Genomic DNA, 18,553 nt, shown 5'->3' with positions numbered 1-18,553 from the left:
CGGAAGTGGCGGGCGGAATTTAGCCCGAATCCTCGATGGAAGTCGATCAAATGCATATGAGCTGAGAGAGTGAAATATCAGTGTACTTGTACAGGCCCTTCTACTTTTTATAAATATTTCTTGTTGCTTTTTTTGTTAAGTTAATTTTTCCTGGTGTAGAGATAAGTTTCAGTTATAATAATGCACTTCAAATACATTTTGGAGTGTCTGTTTGAGGCGTTTGGAGTGTCTGTTTGAGGCGTTTGGGGCGATTTCACCCTGGCCCCAAAATGCTCGCAACGACAATACGGGGGCATGATGACCCCTAAATTTTTAAAAACTTATTTTTCTATTGAAAATTATCACAAAATTCACCAATTGTGTGCACGAAAGCCTTCGTATTTCACTTTTAAAACTCCAAAAAGTGCCCAAATGACAAGCTTGGTCGCTTCGCTTTTTCAAGATTTTTATGAGAAAGTTTACGCGCGTCCTGCTCCCCCCACCCCCCCCCCCCCGGAAAAAATTCTGCGTAAGGCCATGATGATAATGAGATAAAAATAATGAAAATGAAGTATACATAAATCAATGTGCCAGGCTCTTTGATGGCCGTATACAGAATTTCTTTCGGAGGAGGGGGGGGGGGGGAAGCAGACGCGTAAACGTTCTCAAGTTGAAAGCGACACAGCGAAGCGACCAAGCTTGTCATTTGGGCACTTTTTGGAGTTTTAAAAGTGAAATACGAAGGCTTTCGTGCACACTTTTGGTGAATTTTGTGATAATTTTCAATAGAAAAATAAGTTTTTAAAAATTTAGGGGTCATCATGCCCCCGTATTGTCGTTGCGAGCATTTTGGGGCCAGGGTGAAATCGCCCCAAACGCCTCAAACAGACTGAAACTTATCTCTACACCAGGAAAAATTAACTTAACAAAAAAAGCAACAAGAAATATTTATAAAAAGTAGAAGGGCCTGTACAAGTACACTGATATTTCACTCTCTCAGCTCATATGCATTTGATCGACTTCTATCGAGGATTCGGGCTAAATTCCGCCCGCCACTTCCGGGGACCAACCAACGTAGTATTTCGATGAAGGTTCCACGGGCCTAATTACATCAGGAGGGCTAAAGATATTCGTTCGACCCAACCCATTCGAATTTTTGTCAATTTGATATTGCTGATTGACAAAAATGTATAAATATGATTCAAAATCTAACACTGATTCTAAAAATGGTAACTACTGAACTTCCTTCGCCCAAATTGGGAAGATGAATAAGTGACTTGGAACTATTTTTTGACTGGCGGAATAATTAGGGCTATTTTACTGTTTCAGTTGATGAATTCGATCCATTCATAGTTATCTTCATAAATGGCGATTTATTTTTAAAATGAGCTGGCTACGGTACCCTATCCTGGTCTGATTTGGAATGTCAGATATATAACCTATCCATTGGTAGTAAACATTCCACCCTCTAATTTCACATTTATTTTTTATGAATTTTTCAAAAGTGCCATTTTAACACACAAGTCTATGGGGAATGTTTTACGCGCGTGACACCTGTAAGTAATATGGGAAATCCCTAGTAGTGGATGGTATACCTGGCCAAACTCTTCAGTAGCAAACAATTTCTCACTGATATCAATATGTTTAGTCATCAAGTGGTGCAAAAAATGGATTTAATGGCTAGCAGGGCTACATCAGGTAAAGTTAGTAGGTCTGTGTAGCCTATAGGAATGTATGTAGATTGGTCAATGTATAGAGTCAATGCCTCTTTATGTTCTGATTTATCATTGTTTTGTGTTAGTGTACATCACCTACTTAGCATTAGAAAGACCTTTAGAAATTGCTCATGTTAAAATTGTTCTTAGGAAGGGGGTAGGTAGAGAGGAGGTAGAACTTTGAGAACTTTACTGAAGAGAACTAGAGTGGTACCTTCAAGAAGGAATTCAGAAAGGGCACAGAGTAAGGTAAGGTATAAGGTATCTAATAGTGCTCAACTAAGGAGGGGGGGGGGTGGCTGTGTGCTGCAATCTTAGTATAGCCCCCCCCCCCCTCTTTATTAAGCCATGCCATCTATAAAATTATCCTTCTCTCTCTCTCTCTCTCTTTCTATCTATCTATTTATGTATCTCTTCCTTCTTACATTTGAGAGGCAACAGCCCTAGGAAGATTTTGAATAGGTCAAATGCAAGTATACTAAAGTAGTATCTCATTCTTTTATTGTTTTCTCATCCAATCTCATGTCTATTTGATATTTGGTAATTATGTTTGGGGCAGTTCTGGTATCCTGATATCTACACAGAATTTACATACACCTTTATATTAAAATTGATAGGGACCTATATTGTCATTGCATTCACTGTTGGGCTATATGCAGGTAGGATTTGTATACATCCATATATAGTGAAAATAACATGTATGAGTAACACATTAAAATGGGTCATTGCATAGAAAATAGACATTTTCAATGTATTTCTTTGTGCTAGTGTGAGTGTACAGATATATAAGAATAGCAAAGTAGCTATTCAAAAAAATAAAATTCATAGGTCCTATAATATAGGTTCCACGGGCCTAATTACATCAGGAGGGCTAAAGATATTCGTTCGACCCAACCCATTCGAATTTTTGTCAATTTGATATTGCTGATTGACAAAAATGTATAAATATGATTCAAAATCTAACACTGATTCTAAAAATGGTAACTACTGAACTTCCTTCGCCCAAATTGGGAAGATGAATAAGTGACTTGGAACTATTTTTTGACTGGCGGAATAATTAGGGCTATTTTACTGTTTCAGTTGATGAATTCGATCCATTCATAGTTATCTTCATAAATGGCGATTTATTTTTAAAATGAGCTGGCTACGGTACCCTATCCTGGTCAGATTTGGAATGTCAGATATATAACCTATCCATTGGTAGTAAACATTCCACCCTCTAATTTCACATTTATTTTTTATGAATTTTTCAAAAGTGCCATTTTAACACACAAGTCTATGGGGAATGTTTTACGCGCGTGACACCTGAAGAGCACTCCGTCGATTCACCGGTTGTCCCTACGATACACGCGCGCCTATGGGGATTGTGAACTGTAGGAAAAATCGTATAAAATTACACTTTTTGATATTTCTACGAAGACGAAGTTATATAGAAAATGAAGAATATTACAATCAGACCATATCCCTAGAAAATTGCTTCAAGAAATGTCATTATGAAGAGGAAATGGACAAAAATTTGTGAAGAAAAATCACGAAAAAGGAAATCACATCATGAATATTCATATCATGGGCGGTCCCACATTTGCATGTTATAGCGAGTTTTCCATTATTTAATAAATAATGGCATTATTTAATAAATAATGATTATTTGTATATAATGGCAAACTGTAAAAATTGTTTATAAATAATGGGATATTGAAACAAAATTATTATTTATAAATAATGAAGTAGATATTTCATTATTTAACAAATAATCTTTATTTATAAATAATGGAAAACTCGAACATTAAATAATGATTATTTATAAATAATGAGAATAATGGTGCGCTCGAAAAAATTATTTATAAATAATGAAGTAGACGTTTTCATTATTTAACAAATAATCATTATTTATAAATAATGGAAAACTCAACAAATTATTTATAAATAATGAAAAACAAATAATCATTATTTATAAATAATGAAAAACAAATAATCATTATTTATAAATAATGAAAAACAAATAATCATTATTTATAAATAATGAAAAACAAATAATCATTATTTGTAAATAATGAAAAACAAATAATCATTATTTATAAATAATGAAAAACAAATAATCATTATTTATAAATAATGAAAAACAAATACTCATTATTTATAAATAATGAAAAACAAATAATCATTATTTATAAATAATGAAAAACAAATAATCATTATTTATAAATAATGAAAAACAAATAATCATTATTTATAAATAATGGAATGTCGAACTATTATTATTTACAAATAATGAAGTATTACTTGGAATTATATATAAATAATTAGAAATTATATTTTATATAATACGATTATTCGAATTAGCGAATAGACGCATTTGTGAGAGAATGCAGGTCCTTACAGCAGACGTATCTAATAGCGTTACATACAATCCGTGAAGATCAATTAATGCGCGCTTGTATTCCGCGGGAAATCTTCAAGGACACGCCCCCAACAACAGGTCTGCGATTGGCCGACAGCAGCCTCATTAGCCCCATAATGCAATGTCCTTAGTGATAGCTTAACAACTGCCGAGCAGGCTCCGCCTATATGCGGGGAACAGCCAATGAAATATAGCAAGCGATTTCGGGACGTGCGCACCCGCTGGAAGAATTGCAAACGTGTGCTCATTCTCAACTTCGCACTGGGGGATTCAAGACGTTATTTTTTCAAGACGTTAGTTTTTGTGATTTGTTCACTACGTGAATTTTCCCGATTAGCGTTAAAACATGGGCAAACGGAAAGCTGGACGTGGCCGTGGCCGTGGTAGACCACGCAAACAAGAGACTGACACTGCCGGGAGGACGGCAAATAGAGTTATTACGAGATCAAGGAGGAGAAATGGTGAAAATACCGGGCAAGGTGGAGCAGCGTCAGCGCAGGCCGAGGGTGGTGAAGTCCAACGGACGCTCTCGGGACCGGGGCAGCTGGAGATGAGCTCTACGCCTCAGCCAAATCAACCACAAATACCCGTGTCAGGTGAGGTTGCTGATGCTGTTATTACAACTAACGTGATTACTAGTGCAGATACAGCTAATATCGGTAATATCGGTAATGCCGTGACTGCTAGGGATGAGAGTGGTGTGGTGTCACCCATTCCCATGGGGTCATTTCCGAGTATTACGTGCCACCATCATACACTAGGCCTAGTGACCTAGGTCCCCCTGTAGGTCGTATCCTTTCCGAGGACGGTTACAGCAGTAATTCTAACGTTAGATCTAGCTCCAGTTTGACTCGGAACGTAGGCCTAGATCCAAACCAGGGCCAAGCTTCAGCACTAAATGATGGGCCGGTGAGTGTTAACCCAACTCAAATACACGGGGAAGCATTAGGGGCTGCGATTCCCAAGAACATCAAAGAAAAAATATGGAGAGGTGAATATATAGATCTAAATGGGCTAGTTGGTGATCAGGGGATGTCCACCCGGCCCATGGGGCCACAGGAGGAACAATTTGGGTTCACGATGGTCCAGAATGGTCAACAAATTTTCTTGAAACCTGTGGCTAGCTCAAAAAACAAGATTACCAATATCGAGTTGTGGACCAGCGCGTTTCTGGTATATGCGAGCGTCTACTTAGAGGCGCACAGTCACTCGGCCCAGGCCTTACTTAAATACTGCAGCCTTATCAGATCAGCTGCTAATAAATATACTGGATTCGGGTGGCGAGAATACGACATTCAGTATCGTTCCCGCATGTCAGTGACGCTTCTGGGCCAGGCTTGGGGTAGAATAGATGGCGAATTATGGCTCATGTATGTGGTCGGTGGGGGTTCTCCGAAGCAAGGGGCCCATAACCCCTCGAGCTATAGACTGACAGGATACGGGAAGAACAACTACACATCTCCTGGTCAATTTCCCTTTGCCCGCCAGCAGGCCGGGGGGTGGAGGCAAAATTCGGACCACCGAAAGGTTAGCAGTAAGCGAACGCCAAGCGCGTCAAATGTATGTTACGAGCTCAATTTCGGACCAGGGGTCTGCAATAGGCAGCAATGCAGATTCTTACATAAGTGCGTTGCATGTGGCATCCCGGGACACGGGAAAGTCAAGTGCCCCAAGTTCCTGCAAGCAACTGGAGGCCAGGGGCAAAAGTAGGGATAAAGTAGAATTAGGTATAGAGTGCTGGCCTAGTCTTTTGCCAGCGTTAGCCCCGACTCCAGTTTTGGTTGAGAAGTTAGTTACCAAATTAAGGGACTATCCCGACAAAAGGACTGCCGAATTTTTGAAGTTAGGTTTTATGTTTGGTTTTGACTTGAATTATACAGGCCCCCGGATGCCAGTCGATTTTCCGAATCTAAAATCAGTGGAACACAACAGGGAAGAGGCGAAGAAGAAAATTGATAAAGAAGTTAGGCTAGGTAGATATTTAGGACCATTTGACAAGAGACCACTGACCAACCTTAGGGTCAGCCCTATTGGTCTTGTGCCAAAAAGAACTCCTGGAGAATACAGGTTAATTCACCATCTTTCCTATCCTACAGGTCTTTCTATAAATGATTTCATACGGGAGGATGCATGTAAGGTTGAATATAGTAGGTTTGACGATGCAGTAGACATAGTGTCAAGGATCGGTAGAGGAGTGCAGCTGGCAAAGGAAGACATTAAGTCAGCTTTCAGGTTGCTCCCTATAAATCCCCGGGATTTTGAATTGTTGGGTGTGAAATTTCAGGGTCTGTATTATGTTGACAGATGTCTCCCGATGGGCATTCGGTGTGCACCAGCATATTTCGAAAAGTTTTCATCCTTCCTCGAATTCTGTGTGAGAGACAAACTGGGAACCGATCGGCTGATACATTACATGGATGATTTTTTAGCAGTGGGTTCAGCCAAGGGAGGGGGCCTCTCATGTCTAGAAATTATCCGAGAGTTTAGGACATTATGCAGAGAGCTGGGGGTCCCCCTCGCTCAAGAGAAGTCAGAGGGTCCCACAACCAGACTTACATTTCTAGGCCTTGAAATTGACACAGAACGCATGGAAGTAAGAGTCCCTTGCGAGAAAAGGACACAATTGAAACGGAAGATCGCAGAGACAATTAGGAAACAATCCTTGTCTTTGAAGGAGATACAGTCCTTGATCGGGTCGCTTAATTTTATATGTAGGGCGGTTAAACCGGGTAGGGCCTTTCTGAGGAGGTTAACAGATCAGACAAAGAAAATTTCAAAACCGGACAGTGTAATACAACTCTCAGAGGGAACAAAGTCCGATCTAACAACATGGCTCGCCTTCCTAGATGACTTCAATGGGGTGACTATAGTTCGACCGGGTCGCTGGGAGAGTGACTTTGATCTTGACCTCTTCACTGACGCGAGTGGTACAATAGGTTTCGGTGGTTACTTTCATGGCAAATGGTTTTGCGGCCATTGGCCCCCTTTTGTTCTATCTGGGGACTATTCCATTGCATGGAAAGAGATGGTCCCAATAGCCGTAGCACTGTTGGTATGGGGTTCCGATCTAGCAGGGAAGCGAATTAGACTTCATACCGATAATATGGCCATCAAGAATGTCATAAACAAACAGACATCCCATTGCCCAAGAATAATGTCACTTGTAAGAACCCTAGTTCTCCAATGTTTGAAGAGAGACACGATAGTCAAGGCAGTCTATATCGCCACAAAAGAAAATGATATTGCTGACTCTCTATCCCGGTTACAGATGAGCAGGTTCCACACGCTGGCACCACAGGCGGATGCAACATCAACACCAATACCAGAAAGCATTTGGCGGATATAGAGCAGGAGGTATGCCGGCTTATTTCAGATGCTACAACTAAGGGGACCAAGACCTCGTACCAGAGAGCTATCGACTCGTTCCAGCGATTCCGACTGGCGAACACGCTGGATTCATCTTGGCCGGCTACTCCCCAGCAGGTCATGTCATTTATCGCGCATCTGTCACTGAGTGGTAGAGCACCATCAACTATAACACTTCATGTGGCAGCGCTATCATACTTGCATAAGATATACAGCTGGCTTGACCCGACCACCCATTTTCTGATCAGGAAGATGATTGAAGGAAGCAGGCGAGGCCGGAAGAGGAAAGATTGGCGCAGGCCTATAACATGGGATGTCCTTGTCAATATTTTACCTAACCTCTGTCTCATCTGTGTAACCCATTATGAAGCCGTCATGTTTCAGGCATCATTTCTGTTAGCCTTTTTCGGAATGCTGCGGGTTGGTGAGTTCACGGTAGATGGCACAGGTGGGACCGAAGACAGGACCCTCCTTGACCAAGACATAAGTGTTTTCCAAAGCTCTAAAGAAGCTTACCTGTTGGTTACCATTCGATTCTCAAAGACAGATCAATATGGCACTTCAACAACTCTGAAGATAAAGCGAAATGGATTGAACAGCAGCTGTCCAGTAGGGGCGATGGTTAGATATCTGAAAATGAGGCCAGCGATGCAAGGCCCCCTCTTCTGCCATGCAAATGGGTCACCGCTAACTAGGTATCAGTTTAGAGCTGTGTTGAGGAAAGTCTTGGGAGTCTCCGGCTTTGAAGCAGAGAAATATGGGACCCATTCCTTCCGAATTGGGGCCGCCACTACAGCGGCCATTGGAGGAGCGACAGAAGAACAGCTTCAAGAAATGGGCAGATGGCGGAGCAGCGCGTTTAAAACATATGTGAGAATTTGAGGGGAACTGAGATTTCTATCATTATGTTGATGCAAACAAGCTTATGATTTTGGTTTGTACAAGTATGAGGTATAAGCACTTGACTATAGGGAAGCCTAACTATGTTACGACCAGGAAGAAGGAAGGGTAAAAAGTCTGTCATTTAATGTAGGACGTATCCCATTGAGTTTAACGGATAATACAACACAAGGAAGTGAATTATGAATCTATTAATACATATTTAAAAAAAAAAAAAAAAAAAATTAAGAAATAAATAAAGATGAAAAAATAGGTAGCACATATAAGGATAACCATGGAAGAAAATGGACAAAGCACGATATAGGAAGTAAACAAATATTGAAGCGGTAGCAATTACAATTACGCATTGTGGGGGGGGGGGGATTCACCCAAGAGTCGAAAGATATATGATGCTCGTGATAGTATAATTTCTTTGTCATGCAGGACCAACAGGCAACCGGAGGATCTGGATCGTAGGAGACAGCCTAGTGCGAAGGGCCGGAGAAAGGGCCAAGGCGACAGGTCTCCAAAACCTTGAGGTTCAGCCAGGGAGCCAAGTCCGGTGGTTCGGGAGGGGCGGCCTTGAAATGCATGACCTGGCCAAGTCTGTTCAGTCTCTGCTAAAGCATCACGCTACCCCGGACGTGGTGATTCTTCATGCGGGCACCAATAACATCGGTAGACACCCAGTGAAGAACTGCAGGCAGGCGGTCGACGAGACTCTCCTGTCTATCAGACAGCAGCTTCCGAACAGCCACATCTGCTTTTCTGAAATCGTACCAAGGCTATTTTACTACGGCAGATCAGATGGTCCGCACTCCCAATTGGCGTTGAACAACTGCCGTAAGACTATTAACAAACATGCCCGGGGAAAAGTAAGGAGAATGTTTCGAGCATCTTATCTGCATCACAACATAAGCATACAGGACCACAGGCTGTACTTTCGAGACGGGGTACACTTATCTGATAGTGGTAGCGATCTGCTCATAAATGACTTCCGGATCGCTTTACAATCCTTGGCTGCCTAACAGGTAACGGTTCAGGAAGTGTGGTCGCTAGGAGGATGGCCAAAAAAAAAAAAAAAAAAAAAAAAAAAAAAATTGGGGTTTCCTTTTTGGATGGGTGTTTCTGTCTTATTTCACAAAAATTTCAACACCAGGGGGAGGGACTGTGTACTTATTGGGTCATTAAATATTGGAGAGGGGAACGCATCTTTCTGAGTCTCCTGGCTTGGAATTCCGGATGGATTTCTTCCTCCCGGCAGGTCACATGACCAGGTTCCCCCTCCAAGATTTCACATTCATGTCTTGAAACCTCTCCCCCTCCTGACACACGAGATAACTATAATATTGAATAGATGAAAAATGTATAGGGGAACCGCACCCCAGGAAATACCTGTCCTGGAGTCCCGGTCGGATGTCTTCCTTCCGGCAGGTCATGTGACCCGGTTCCCCCTCCAATATTTCATACTCATATACGCCTCTCCCTCCTACATCTCTGACACTCGAGAACATAATATTGAATAGTTGATAATTGTATAGGGGAACCGCACCCCAGGAAATACCTGCCCTGGAGTCGCGGTAGGATGTCTTCCTTCCGCAGGTCACATGACCCGGTTACCCCCCTTTCATTGGACCTCCTTCGCCGAGGTCTCAATTGTTTGATCTTGCTTAATTGTTAAATATTGTTGGAAAATTGTTCTTAATCTAGGAATATCCCCCAGTGACAATAAAAGTTGAGAAATGGCAATTTCATGTGTGAACTGTATTTATTCTCGCAATACGATTATTCGAATTAGCGAATAGACGCATTTGTGAGAGAATGCAGGTCCTTACAGCAGACGTATCTAATAGCGTTACATACAATCCGTGAAGATCAATTAATGCGCGCTTGTATTCCGCGGGAAATCTTCAAGGACACGCCCCCAACAACAGGTCTGCGATTGGCCGACAGCAGCCTCATTAGCCCCATAATGCAATGTCCTTAGTGATAGCTTAACAACTGCCGAGCAGGCTCCGCCTATATGCGGGGAACAGCCAATGAAATATAGCAAGCGATTTCGGGACGTGCGCACCCGCTGGAAGAATTGCAAACGTGTGCTCATTCTCAACTTCGCACTGGGGGATTCAAGACGTTATTTTTCCCTCCCTCCCACCCATTAAAAGCATTGATTTCTGTAGGGGGGGGGGGATAACCGGAAACGATATGTTTTGTACTTCATTGTATTTCGATACTATGCTGGTATATGCGACAAAGGGGGTTGTGATGGGCAAGAGGAATACCTCACATTCTTGATGGCAAGGTATAGAGACCCTTTACGGGCCAATTGAACTAAGTTGGTTGAATGTGTTCTGGTTGGAGGATGGGCTTGATTGGTTGGTTGGATGGGCTTGTTCTACTTGTTTAATTGGTCTGATCCATTTGGTTGGATTGGCCTGGTTTTGGCTGGCTGGTCGGTCAGGCTTGTTTTGGTTGGTTGGTTGGGTTTGTTTTGGCTGGTTGGTTGGGCTAGATCTGGGGCCCGTTTCACAAATAGTGGGGGCTCGTTTCTGTCTTATTTCACAAAAATTTCAACACCAGGGGGAGGGACTGTGTACTTATTGGGTCATTAAATATTGGAGAGGGGAACGCATCTTTCTGAGTCTCCTGGCTTGGAATTCCGGATGGATTTCTTCCTCCCGGCAGGTCACATGACCAGGTTCCCCCTCCAAGATTTCACATTCATGTCTTGAAACCTCTCCCCCTCCTGACACACGAGATAACTATAATATTGAATAGATGAAAAATGTATAGGGGAACCGCACCCCAGGAAATACCTGTCCTGGAGTCCCGGTCGGATGTCTTCCTTCCGGCAGGTCATGTGACCCGGTTCCCCCTCCAATATTTCATACTCATATACGCCTCTCCCTCCTACATCTCTGACACTCGAGAACATAATATTGAATAGTTGATAATTGTATAGGGGAACCGCACCCCAGGAAATACCTGCCCTGGAGTCGCGGTAGGATGTCTTCCTTCCGCAGGTCACATGACCCGGTTACCCCCCTTTCATTGGACCTCCTTCGCCGAGGTCTCAATTGTTTGATCTTGCTTAATTGTTAAATATTGTTGGAAAATTGTTCTTAATCTAGGAATATCCCCCAGTGACAATAAAAGTTGAGAAATGGCAATTTCATGTGTGAACTGTATTTATTCTCGCAATAGTAGTTATTTACGAAAAAAATGTAAATTATATATAAATAATAGTTATTATTTAATAAATAATGATTATATAACAAATAATTGTTCTATATAATATTGGTACATTCGGCGCCTCATAGTTGTCACCGGTTCATGGAGGCACGATTTTTTTTTTTATATACATGCATATTTGACTAGACGCCACTTCTTAAAATGGAAGGATATGCAGAATCCTGGGAAGTTGACTTGTCAGAATAATTCTCTAAAGTGTCTTCTACCATTTGAATCATGTGACATTGAAAATAAACATTGTTATTTCATTTTCCCGTTTCATTTGACCTTAATCATGATTTGAAAAAGGAGGGGCGAGGTTGGGGATATTGTTTCCTACCCCCGGATTTAATTAACTTACCGGACCATCCGAAAGGGAAGTTGCGGTTCGGATCGGCTCCCCTGCAACCACTGCCTGTGCTGTCTAGATTATCCGATCGGGTTTTTCGCCAAAGTCGGTCCTACAAATGGTGAAAGGTCAAGGCTAATCAAAGTCGATCAATGAAATTGCAATGATCAATATAAATAGAATGTCAAATGTTTAACCAGTCTCGTCAGTTTTAAAGTGTTTTTTTTTTCAGCGGCACGTAAATTTATCATTGATCAATTGAAAACATATTTACTTTTCACATTTGGAGGCTCAAAGCAAAATTTATTTTTTAATATGTTACAGGTTTATAGTGCATTTTTAAACTTATTTTCCACTACTCAAATTTGTATAGATATCTTATCTAAAGGGATAGAGGCTGCTATTCAAATCAACTGGATTTCATTAAAAACGACAAGAATTCTCGAAACTATGATTCTATTCATTTTAACATACTTGCAAATTTATAATGCGCCTCCATATTTCTTTGAATTTGACTTGATTGTCTTAGAATCTACTGTTTCATACAATTTCGGCATATTAACATATTTGATTTGATAGATTGTATTTGTGTAATTTCAATTGGATTGTGGTAAATAACATAGTTCATGTACTTCACAAAATATATAGGCACACTCTGTTTACAGTAGGAATACTAATTAACATTTCCATATTTCAACATCAGCTCACGAGGCTAAATTGATTATATAACTCATTTTTGGCTTTCCATAGCCTTGTCGTTCAAAATTTTACAAGTAGTTTATCCTCCCCCCTTTTCCTCCGAGATTTCGTTTTACCAGTTTTACCAACTTATAACGTCAGGGACACATGCATATATGGTGCGGGTGTCGCGTGAAAGAATTTTGCACACGAAAAGCAGATCTATAGGGCCTGTAACACAAAGCTTAGCAATGGTTGTAGAGCAGTTTTCTACGTTTGATTCTATTGACTATAATGTACAATCAGCCTTGAAAATCAAGTGTATTAATCGTTAACTTTTGTGTTAGGGGACCCTAATGTTACCGTCCCAGAGGTTAGCGAAAGGTGGCTAATATCTCTTTCTGCACACTAAGAAAAATAGGTTCAATTTTGCAATGTAAAAGGTGCAGACAAAGTGTCACACTGGGATTTTTTGTGTGGAAAAGGTGCAACTTTGCACCTCTCTGAAAGGAGCATATTAGTACCCATAAGTGCATAATATTATTGCACCCCAAAGCTTGCTCCGCAAAGTTTTTGCGCTCCAAATTCTTAGTGTGTGGGTACCACTTATGAATCCAGCATTTACCAACAGGCCATATGGGGCACACTTTCTTTTATTTTTTGACACCCCCCCCTCCTCCCAAAAAAATAATAATAAAGCTAAGCACAATGTAGGCCTACTAACATAATCGATCAAAGTCAAAGCTAACATGCATTTTCCCGATCTATTACAAACCTAGATAGCGCCCTACACAGAATTCGGTGATTTATTTGTAATGAATAAGTCCAATAAAAGTATATTTCCAAAATCATGTTTTCCATTGAACAGTGCATGCTGTCAGAGGAATTGGAATAACATTTCATCATGTAACAATGAGGGAGAGTTACTTCATCAATGTAACGTCCATTTTTGAAGTGGTAACAAATCCCGTCTTCCTTACGTTAGTCCAAGTGTAGGTGTAGCCATCTGGATTGAGAGATGGGACAATGTACCAGTCCATGTTATCAAACATACTCATAGCCAATTCATCACCGTCTTCATAATCTTGTAGAAGCTTCGTGGAAAATAAAACAATAAAAACAAAAATGTTAATACCTGCTCCTATTCTGTGAAGCTTAACCCATCTTTACAATGGCTTTCCATTTTCGAGTTAAAAAATATATATATATATTTTGATACATTATTTTGTTTCTAAATGAGCAGATAGAAATGATATGCAATTTTTTTAAAGGCCGAGGTGATCCAAGATTTGGTTTATTAAGAAAAAACTATGTTTACCATTCAAGCGGGTCTATATCACAAGACTACACAGCTCAGAATGTTGCATTATGGTGGCCACATGCAAGTAGTCGTGGGCACGAGGTGGCGCTATTAAGGCTACTGGCAAGTTTCTCTTTTGATTAAACAAGCGTGATTGTTTTACTCCCAAAGGTGTCACGCGCGTAAAACATTCCCCATAGACTTGTGTGTTAAAATGGCACTTAAGAAAAATTCATAAAAAATAAATGTGAAATTAGAGGGTCGAATGTTTACTACCTTTGAAAGTATGATATATATCTGACATTCCATATCTGACCAGAGAAGGGTATCGTAGCCAGCTCATTTTAAAAATACATCGCTATTTATGAAGATAACTATGATGGGATCAAATTCATCAACTGAAACAGTAAAATAGCCCCAATTCTTCCGCCAGTCAAAAAATAGTTCCGAATCATTGATATATCTTCCAAATTTGGCCAAAGGAAGTTCAGTAGTTACCATTTCTAGAATCAGTATTAGATTTTGAATCACATTCATACACTTTTGTCAATCAGCAATATCAAATTGAAAAAAAAATCGAATTGGGTCGAACGAATATCTTTAGCCCTCCTGATGTAATTAAGGCTCGTGGCACCCAAAATCACTGAACTAGAAATACAGAACGACAAATGTATGAAAATGAGGTCACATAAATGCAATCATGTAAAAGGTACAATGGGATATTCAAACAGCAACAATTATATAATCATAAGTGACATATTTGAAAAAAAAAATAGAATGTACAAATAGAAAATTAAATTCAATCTATACAAAAAAAACTGTAGGCCTATTTACCTGTGCTGTAAACCACATAACGGTAGCGGGGCTAATCCATTCTCTGGCGTGTATACCGCCCTCAAACCATACCGCAGGGGGAGGAGGATCGCTGGCAACACTGTTTCTTCCTCTGATCTAGATAATGAGAAAATGGGGGGGGGGGTGCATACCCCTGGTCAATTAATTTTGTGTCTCGTTTTCCATTGTTTTTAAATTCCACCTTGAAATGTAATTATATCGTTTTAACGTGTTTTTTTTTCTTTTTTCTCTGTCTCTTTTGTCGCTTTATGGCGCTTTCTATTTTGCCTGTCTCTCACTCTGCTTCTATACTTGAATTAATGTTATCTTTCTTTCTTTCCAATTAACTTTCATTTTTATTTTATCAATTTTTCAATCTACTTTAGGAGTCCCCTATCTATATTTTTTATTGTTCTGTCTCTCTGCCCTGCTTCATCCTCTGTCTCTCTTTCATGGCCCTCCCCTCTACCCTTCCTACCTATGACTGCCTGTTTCCGAGTCCATTGGTCTCTCTACTCCTCACTCCCATTTTAATTGTATTTTTATAATCATAAACTTCTAAACTGATTGTCATGAAAGTGTTGAGTTGCTTACTCGGAATCCATTGATTGGCCTTCCTTCGTATGACGTTGTAAGTAAAAAGTGAGATGTAATATCACTGTACTCTGTCACAATATCTGAAACCCACTGCTGGATCTGAAAAGAAAATATAATCATTGTTGAATCAAAGAAGGTTATTAACTTTACCCATGATATGCAACATTTGTATTACACTTGCCACAATTGCAATTATTCTGCACCCCGGCTTTAGAATGGCAACGCTGATCAGGACTGGTGCTCGAGCATTTAATGATTCTTTCCTTCCGGATACACATTTACTACACATTGAAGATTGGCAAATGCAAAAAAATGCCTTGCCAAAGGGTTTGAGTGCTGCAGTGGGATTTGAAACCAGGGCATTGTGGTTCGAAGTACTGAGCCACAATACCTTTACTTAAGGAAATTCCTTTGATGAATCTCTTACCTCATCGTAAGTGTGGTACCGTGTGTAGTCGAAATCTGACAGGGCTGCTGTTCCGACTGGCTCGTTCGCGCGTCTCGTTTGAATCTCTGACATCTGGCCAGTGACTAGAGCTCCAACGTCAGAGATGTTGATTTCGATGTCGAGAGAAAGGAACGTCAGGATGTCACGGAGGTTATTGCGGAGGCTCGGTGGAACCATGATGTCGACCGGACGGTGAAGCGACGACGGTGTCGCCTCTCTCCAGAAGTCGACCTTTAAGTAATCGAGAAAAGAGCGGCTATTCTTAAACGAAAACTAGTCATACTTATTCCACGGGGTGTTTTATTCAAGAATATGGATACATTTGAAAATATATTTTTCACAATATCCCCATAAAATATAGGTGGTTTGAATGAATGAATAAAACGGCTGTTTTCGACTCGCCGTACGGCCGCCGTAGAGCAAATGTGACCAAGGTATTACTATAGGGTACCCATCAACTACACCTGAGGCCCGTAACACAAAGCGTAGCAATGATCGTCGAACATTTTTCTACGATTGATTCCATTGACTACAATGTACAATCCATCGTAAAAATCAAGCGTACAATTAATTGTTAACCTTTGTGTTATGTGTTACGGGACCCTGGGTGGAGAGTGTAAAATGTAGATAAACGCCGCGCAAAAGGACGCGAGTGCTGCGGCGGTGGGATATGAAGTATGGACCTCGTGTTCAAAGTTCGGCGACTTATCCAGTGAGTCACACCATTTTGTTAACAAAGGAGCTTGTCACGATTGGGCATAGGCTACTGATTCATCAATTAGATATTGCTAGAGATATTTACAAAATAGATAATTTAATCTGTACAAATTTTATTGTTTCTTTTTCTCCTTCTTCATCATCATCATCATCATCTTCTTCTTCTTCATCTTTTTCACCATCTTCTTCTTCTTCTTTTTCATCATCATCGTCTTTTTCTTCTTTTTTTCTATTTCTATTTCTTTTTCTTTTTCTTCTTCTTCTTCTGCATCTCCTTTATCATCATCTTCTTCTTCTTCTTCTCTTCCTCCTACTTACTTGTAATACTTCTTCTTATTTCTGTTAATACATTTTTTCTTCTCGATCATCTTTCTTATACACCCTATTGTTATGCAGAATTTTGATCCGAAGATTTTTGCATCATGGCTAGTCTATCAAAATGTATTTAATTTTCATTTTGATGTAATTTCCATAAGTAAAACCAGGCAATAATTTTTAAAGAATCAATGGTTAATTGTAGCATTCTGTTAAGCCTTTGATCTATTTGATATCTTTGAAATGGAAGATACACTCATAATCAAATATACATAAAAGAAGTTGAATAATTTGAATAAAATTAACATCAATCATGCATGTAAGAGGGATACACGTATTTTTCCATTCAGCTATGTATAAAGGTTCTCGACCCTATATAACCTGATGATGACTTATGAAATGGTGTAATATCAAAATAATCATATCGTATTTTTTATACTAACTTAAACATCATAATCAAACAAAATAATGATAACAGAGAGCTATGGGAATTTATACAGCTGTTATGTCGAATGGTAAAAAAATATCTGCGGTTTTCGTATATACTTCCGTTATGCAATATGCAAAACTTTGTGCTAGTCCATCCATCGAAGAAAAAAAAAAAGATATAGAAGATGGTATGTCAAATAACTTGATAGCTTTTGTCGGTCTGGGCCCCCTCTTACAACGAGTTGCGATGGATCCAACCGATATAATATTATGGAAAGCCAGCAACGCCAACATTTAAAATGCATGTTTGTTCAAACCGTTTTCTAGATATTATGCATATTCATATATTCATCGTTGTCTTGACACTGTGCAAAATTAATATGACATTGGCGGATTTCCATATAGTTGAGTTTGGTCGGATCAAACACAACTCTTGTAAGACGGGGCTCTGATGTTAATTTCGCTGGTATTATGCACGACTGGTTTGTGCAAAAAAGAATCAGATCGTCAAGCTTTCTTATTCGAGTCACTTTTATGGTCACTAGAAAACAGATGGCCGCCGGCGAAATACAAGCATACAAATAACAACTTGACTATCCACTTTAAATGAATTATATCCAAGGAAATTATTAGTAAAGTATTATGTCTGCATGGGAATTGAACCCTGGACCTGTGCATCTTTTCGATCATCAATTTATACCAATAGGCTTCTACCTCTGCGGCTAATTGATTATGAAAGTTCAACCTTCGAGGTGAAATGTTAAAATTTGAAGAAAAAGATTACGTCGCTGAAAATAACTCAAATGCAAACAAGATGATGGGAAACAAAGGATGTTTATGACATTATCAGATCAAAGCGATGGATGTGACGATGAGTGGTTGCATAACAGACCGTGTGCAAAGTCGTGAATCGTGTGCAAAATCATGGACCGTGCGCAAAAAGACAGAGGGTGGAGCAATGATCTGTAGATTTGTTGGGTGGAGTTGGAATGTTTGAAGAAATAATACTCTTACCATGCTTACCATTACTTTTTTTTCGAAAACGAACGTTTGTTTTTCTCCCTCGACACAATAATTTCATAATTAAATGTCTATAAGTAATTTGATTCGTGTAAAATGAAAAATATTTATTGAAATAAGTGTGTTACAAAATAAAAGAATTTGTTCATGCATTATACTTTAGTAATTGAGCAATCATTGTTACACTCACTTTGGGGTTTAGATAATTTATAATATTAAATAATTGATAGCGAAGGCAGTGGACCTAATTCAGATGTCCAACATTGATGTATCATGTTAAACTAAAATATTGTTT

The 18,553-nt window shown here is 39.7% G+C and overlaps 1 protein-coding gene across 1 annotated transcript; it reads right to left on the bottom strand.

The window, feature by feature from the left end:
* Positions 1 to 9,516: 9,516 nt before the first annotated feature.
* On the bottom strand, positions 9,517 to 16,002 carry LOC129272932 (carboxypeptidase O-like). Its single transcript, XM_064095595.1, has 6 exons — positions 15,757 to 16,002; positions 15,327 to 15,428; positions 14,733 to 14,849; positions 13,579 to 13,692; positions 11,933 to 12,032; positions 9,517 to 9,665 (listed from the first exon to the last, which is right to left on the bottom strand). Exons 1-6 carry the CDS (start codon positions 15,952 to 15,954, stop codon positions 9,517 to 9,519), a joined length of 780 nt encoding a protein of 259 aa, XP_063951665.1. The 5' UTR covers positions 15,955 to 16,002.
* Positions 16,003 to 18,553: the final 2,551 nt, after the last annotated feature.

The sequence above is a fragment of the Lytechinus pictus genome, chromosome 2, assembly GCF_037042905.1.
Source record: "Lytechinus pictus isolate F3 Inbred chromosome 2, Lp3.0, whole genome shotgun sequence".
In the NCBI taxonomy this organism is placed as follows: domain Eukaryota; kingdom Metazoa; phylum Echinodermata; class Echinoidea; order Temnopleuroida; family Toxopneustidae; genus Lytechinus; species Lytechinus pictus.
The sequence above is the reverse complement of the archived record's forward strand: the minus strand, read 5'-3'. Positions and strand labels throughout refer to the sequence as shown.

Coding starts and splice junctions, on each gene's coding strand:
- LOC129272932 (XM_064095595.1), bottom strand. CDS start 15,954: ATGGTTCCACCGAGCCTCCGCAATAACCTCCGTGACATCCTGACGTTC. Junction 13,693..14,732: donor TTATGTGGTTTACAGCACAG/GTAAATAGGCCT, acceptor TTTTCCACGAAG/CTTCTACAAGATTATGAAGA. Junction 9,666..11,932: donor CTTCCCTTTCGGATGGTCCG/GTAAGTTAATTA, acceptor CTCGTGTGTCAG/GAGGGGGAGAGGTTTCAAGA.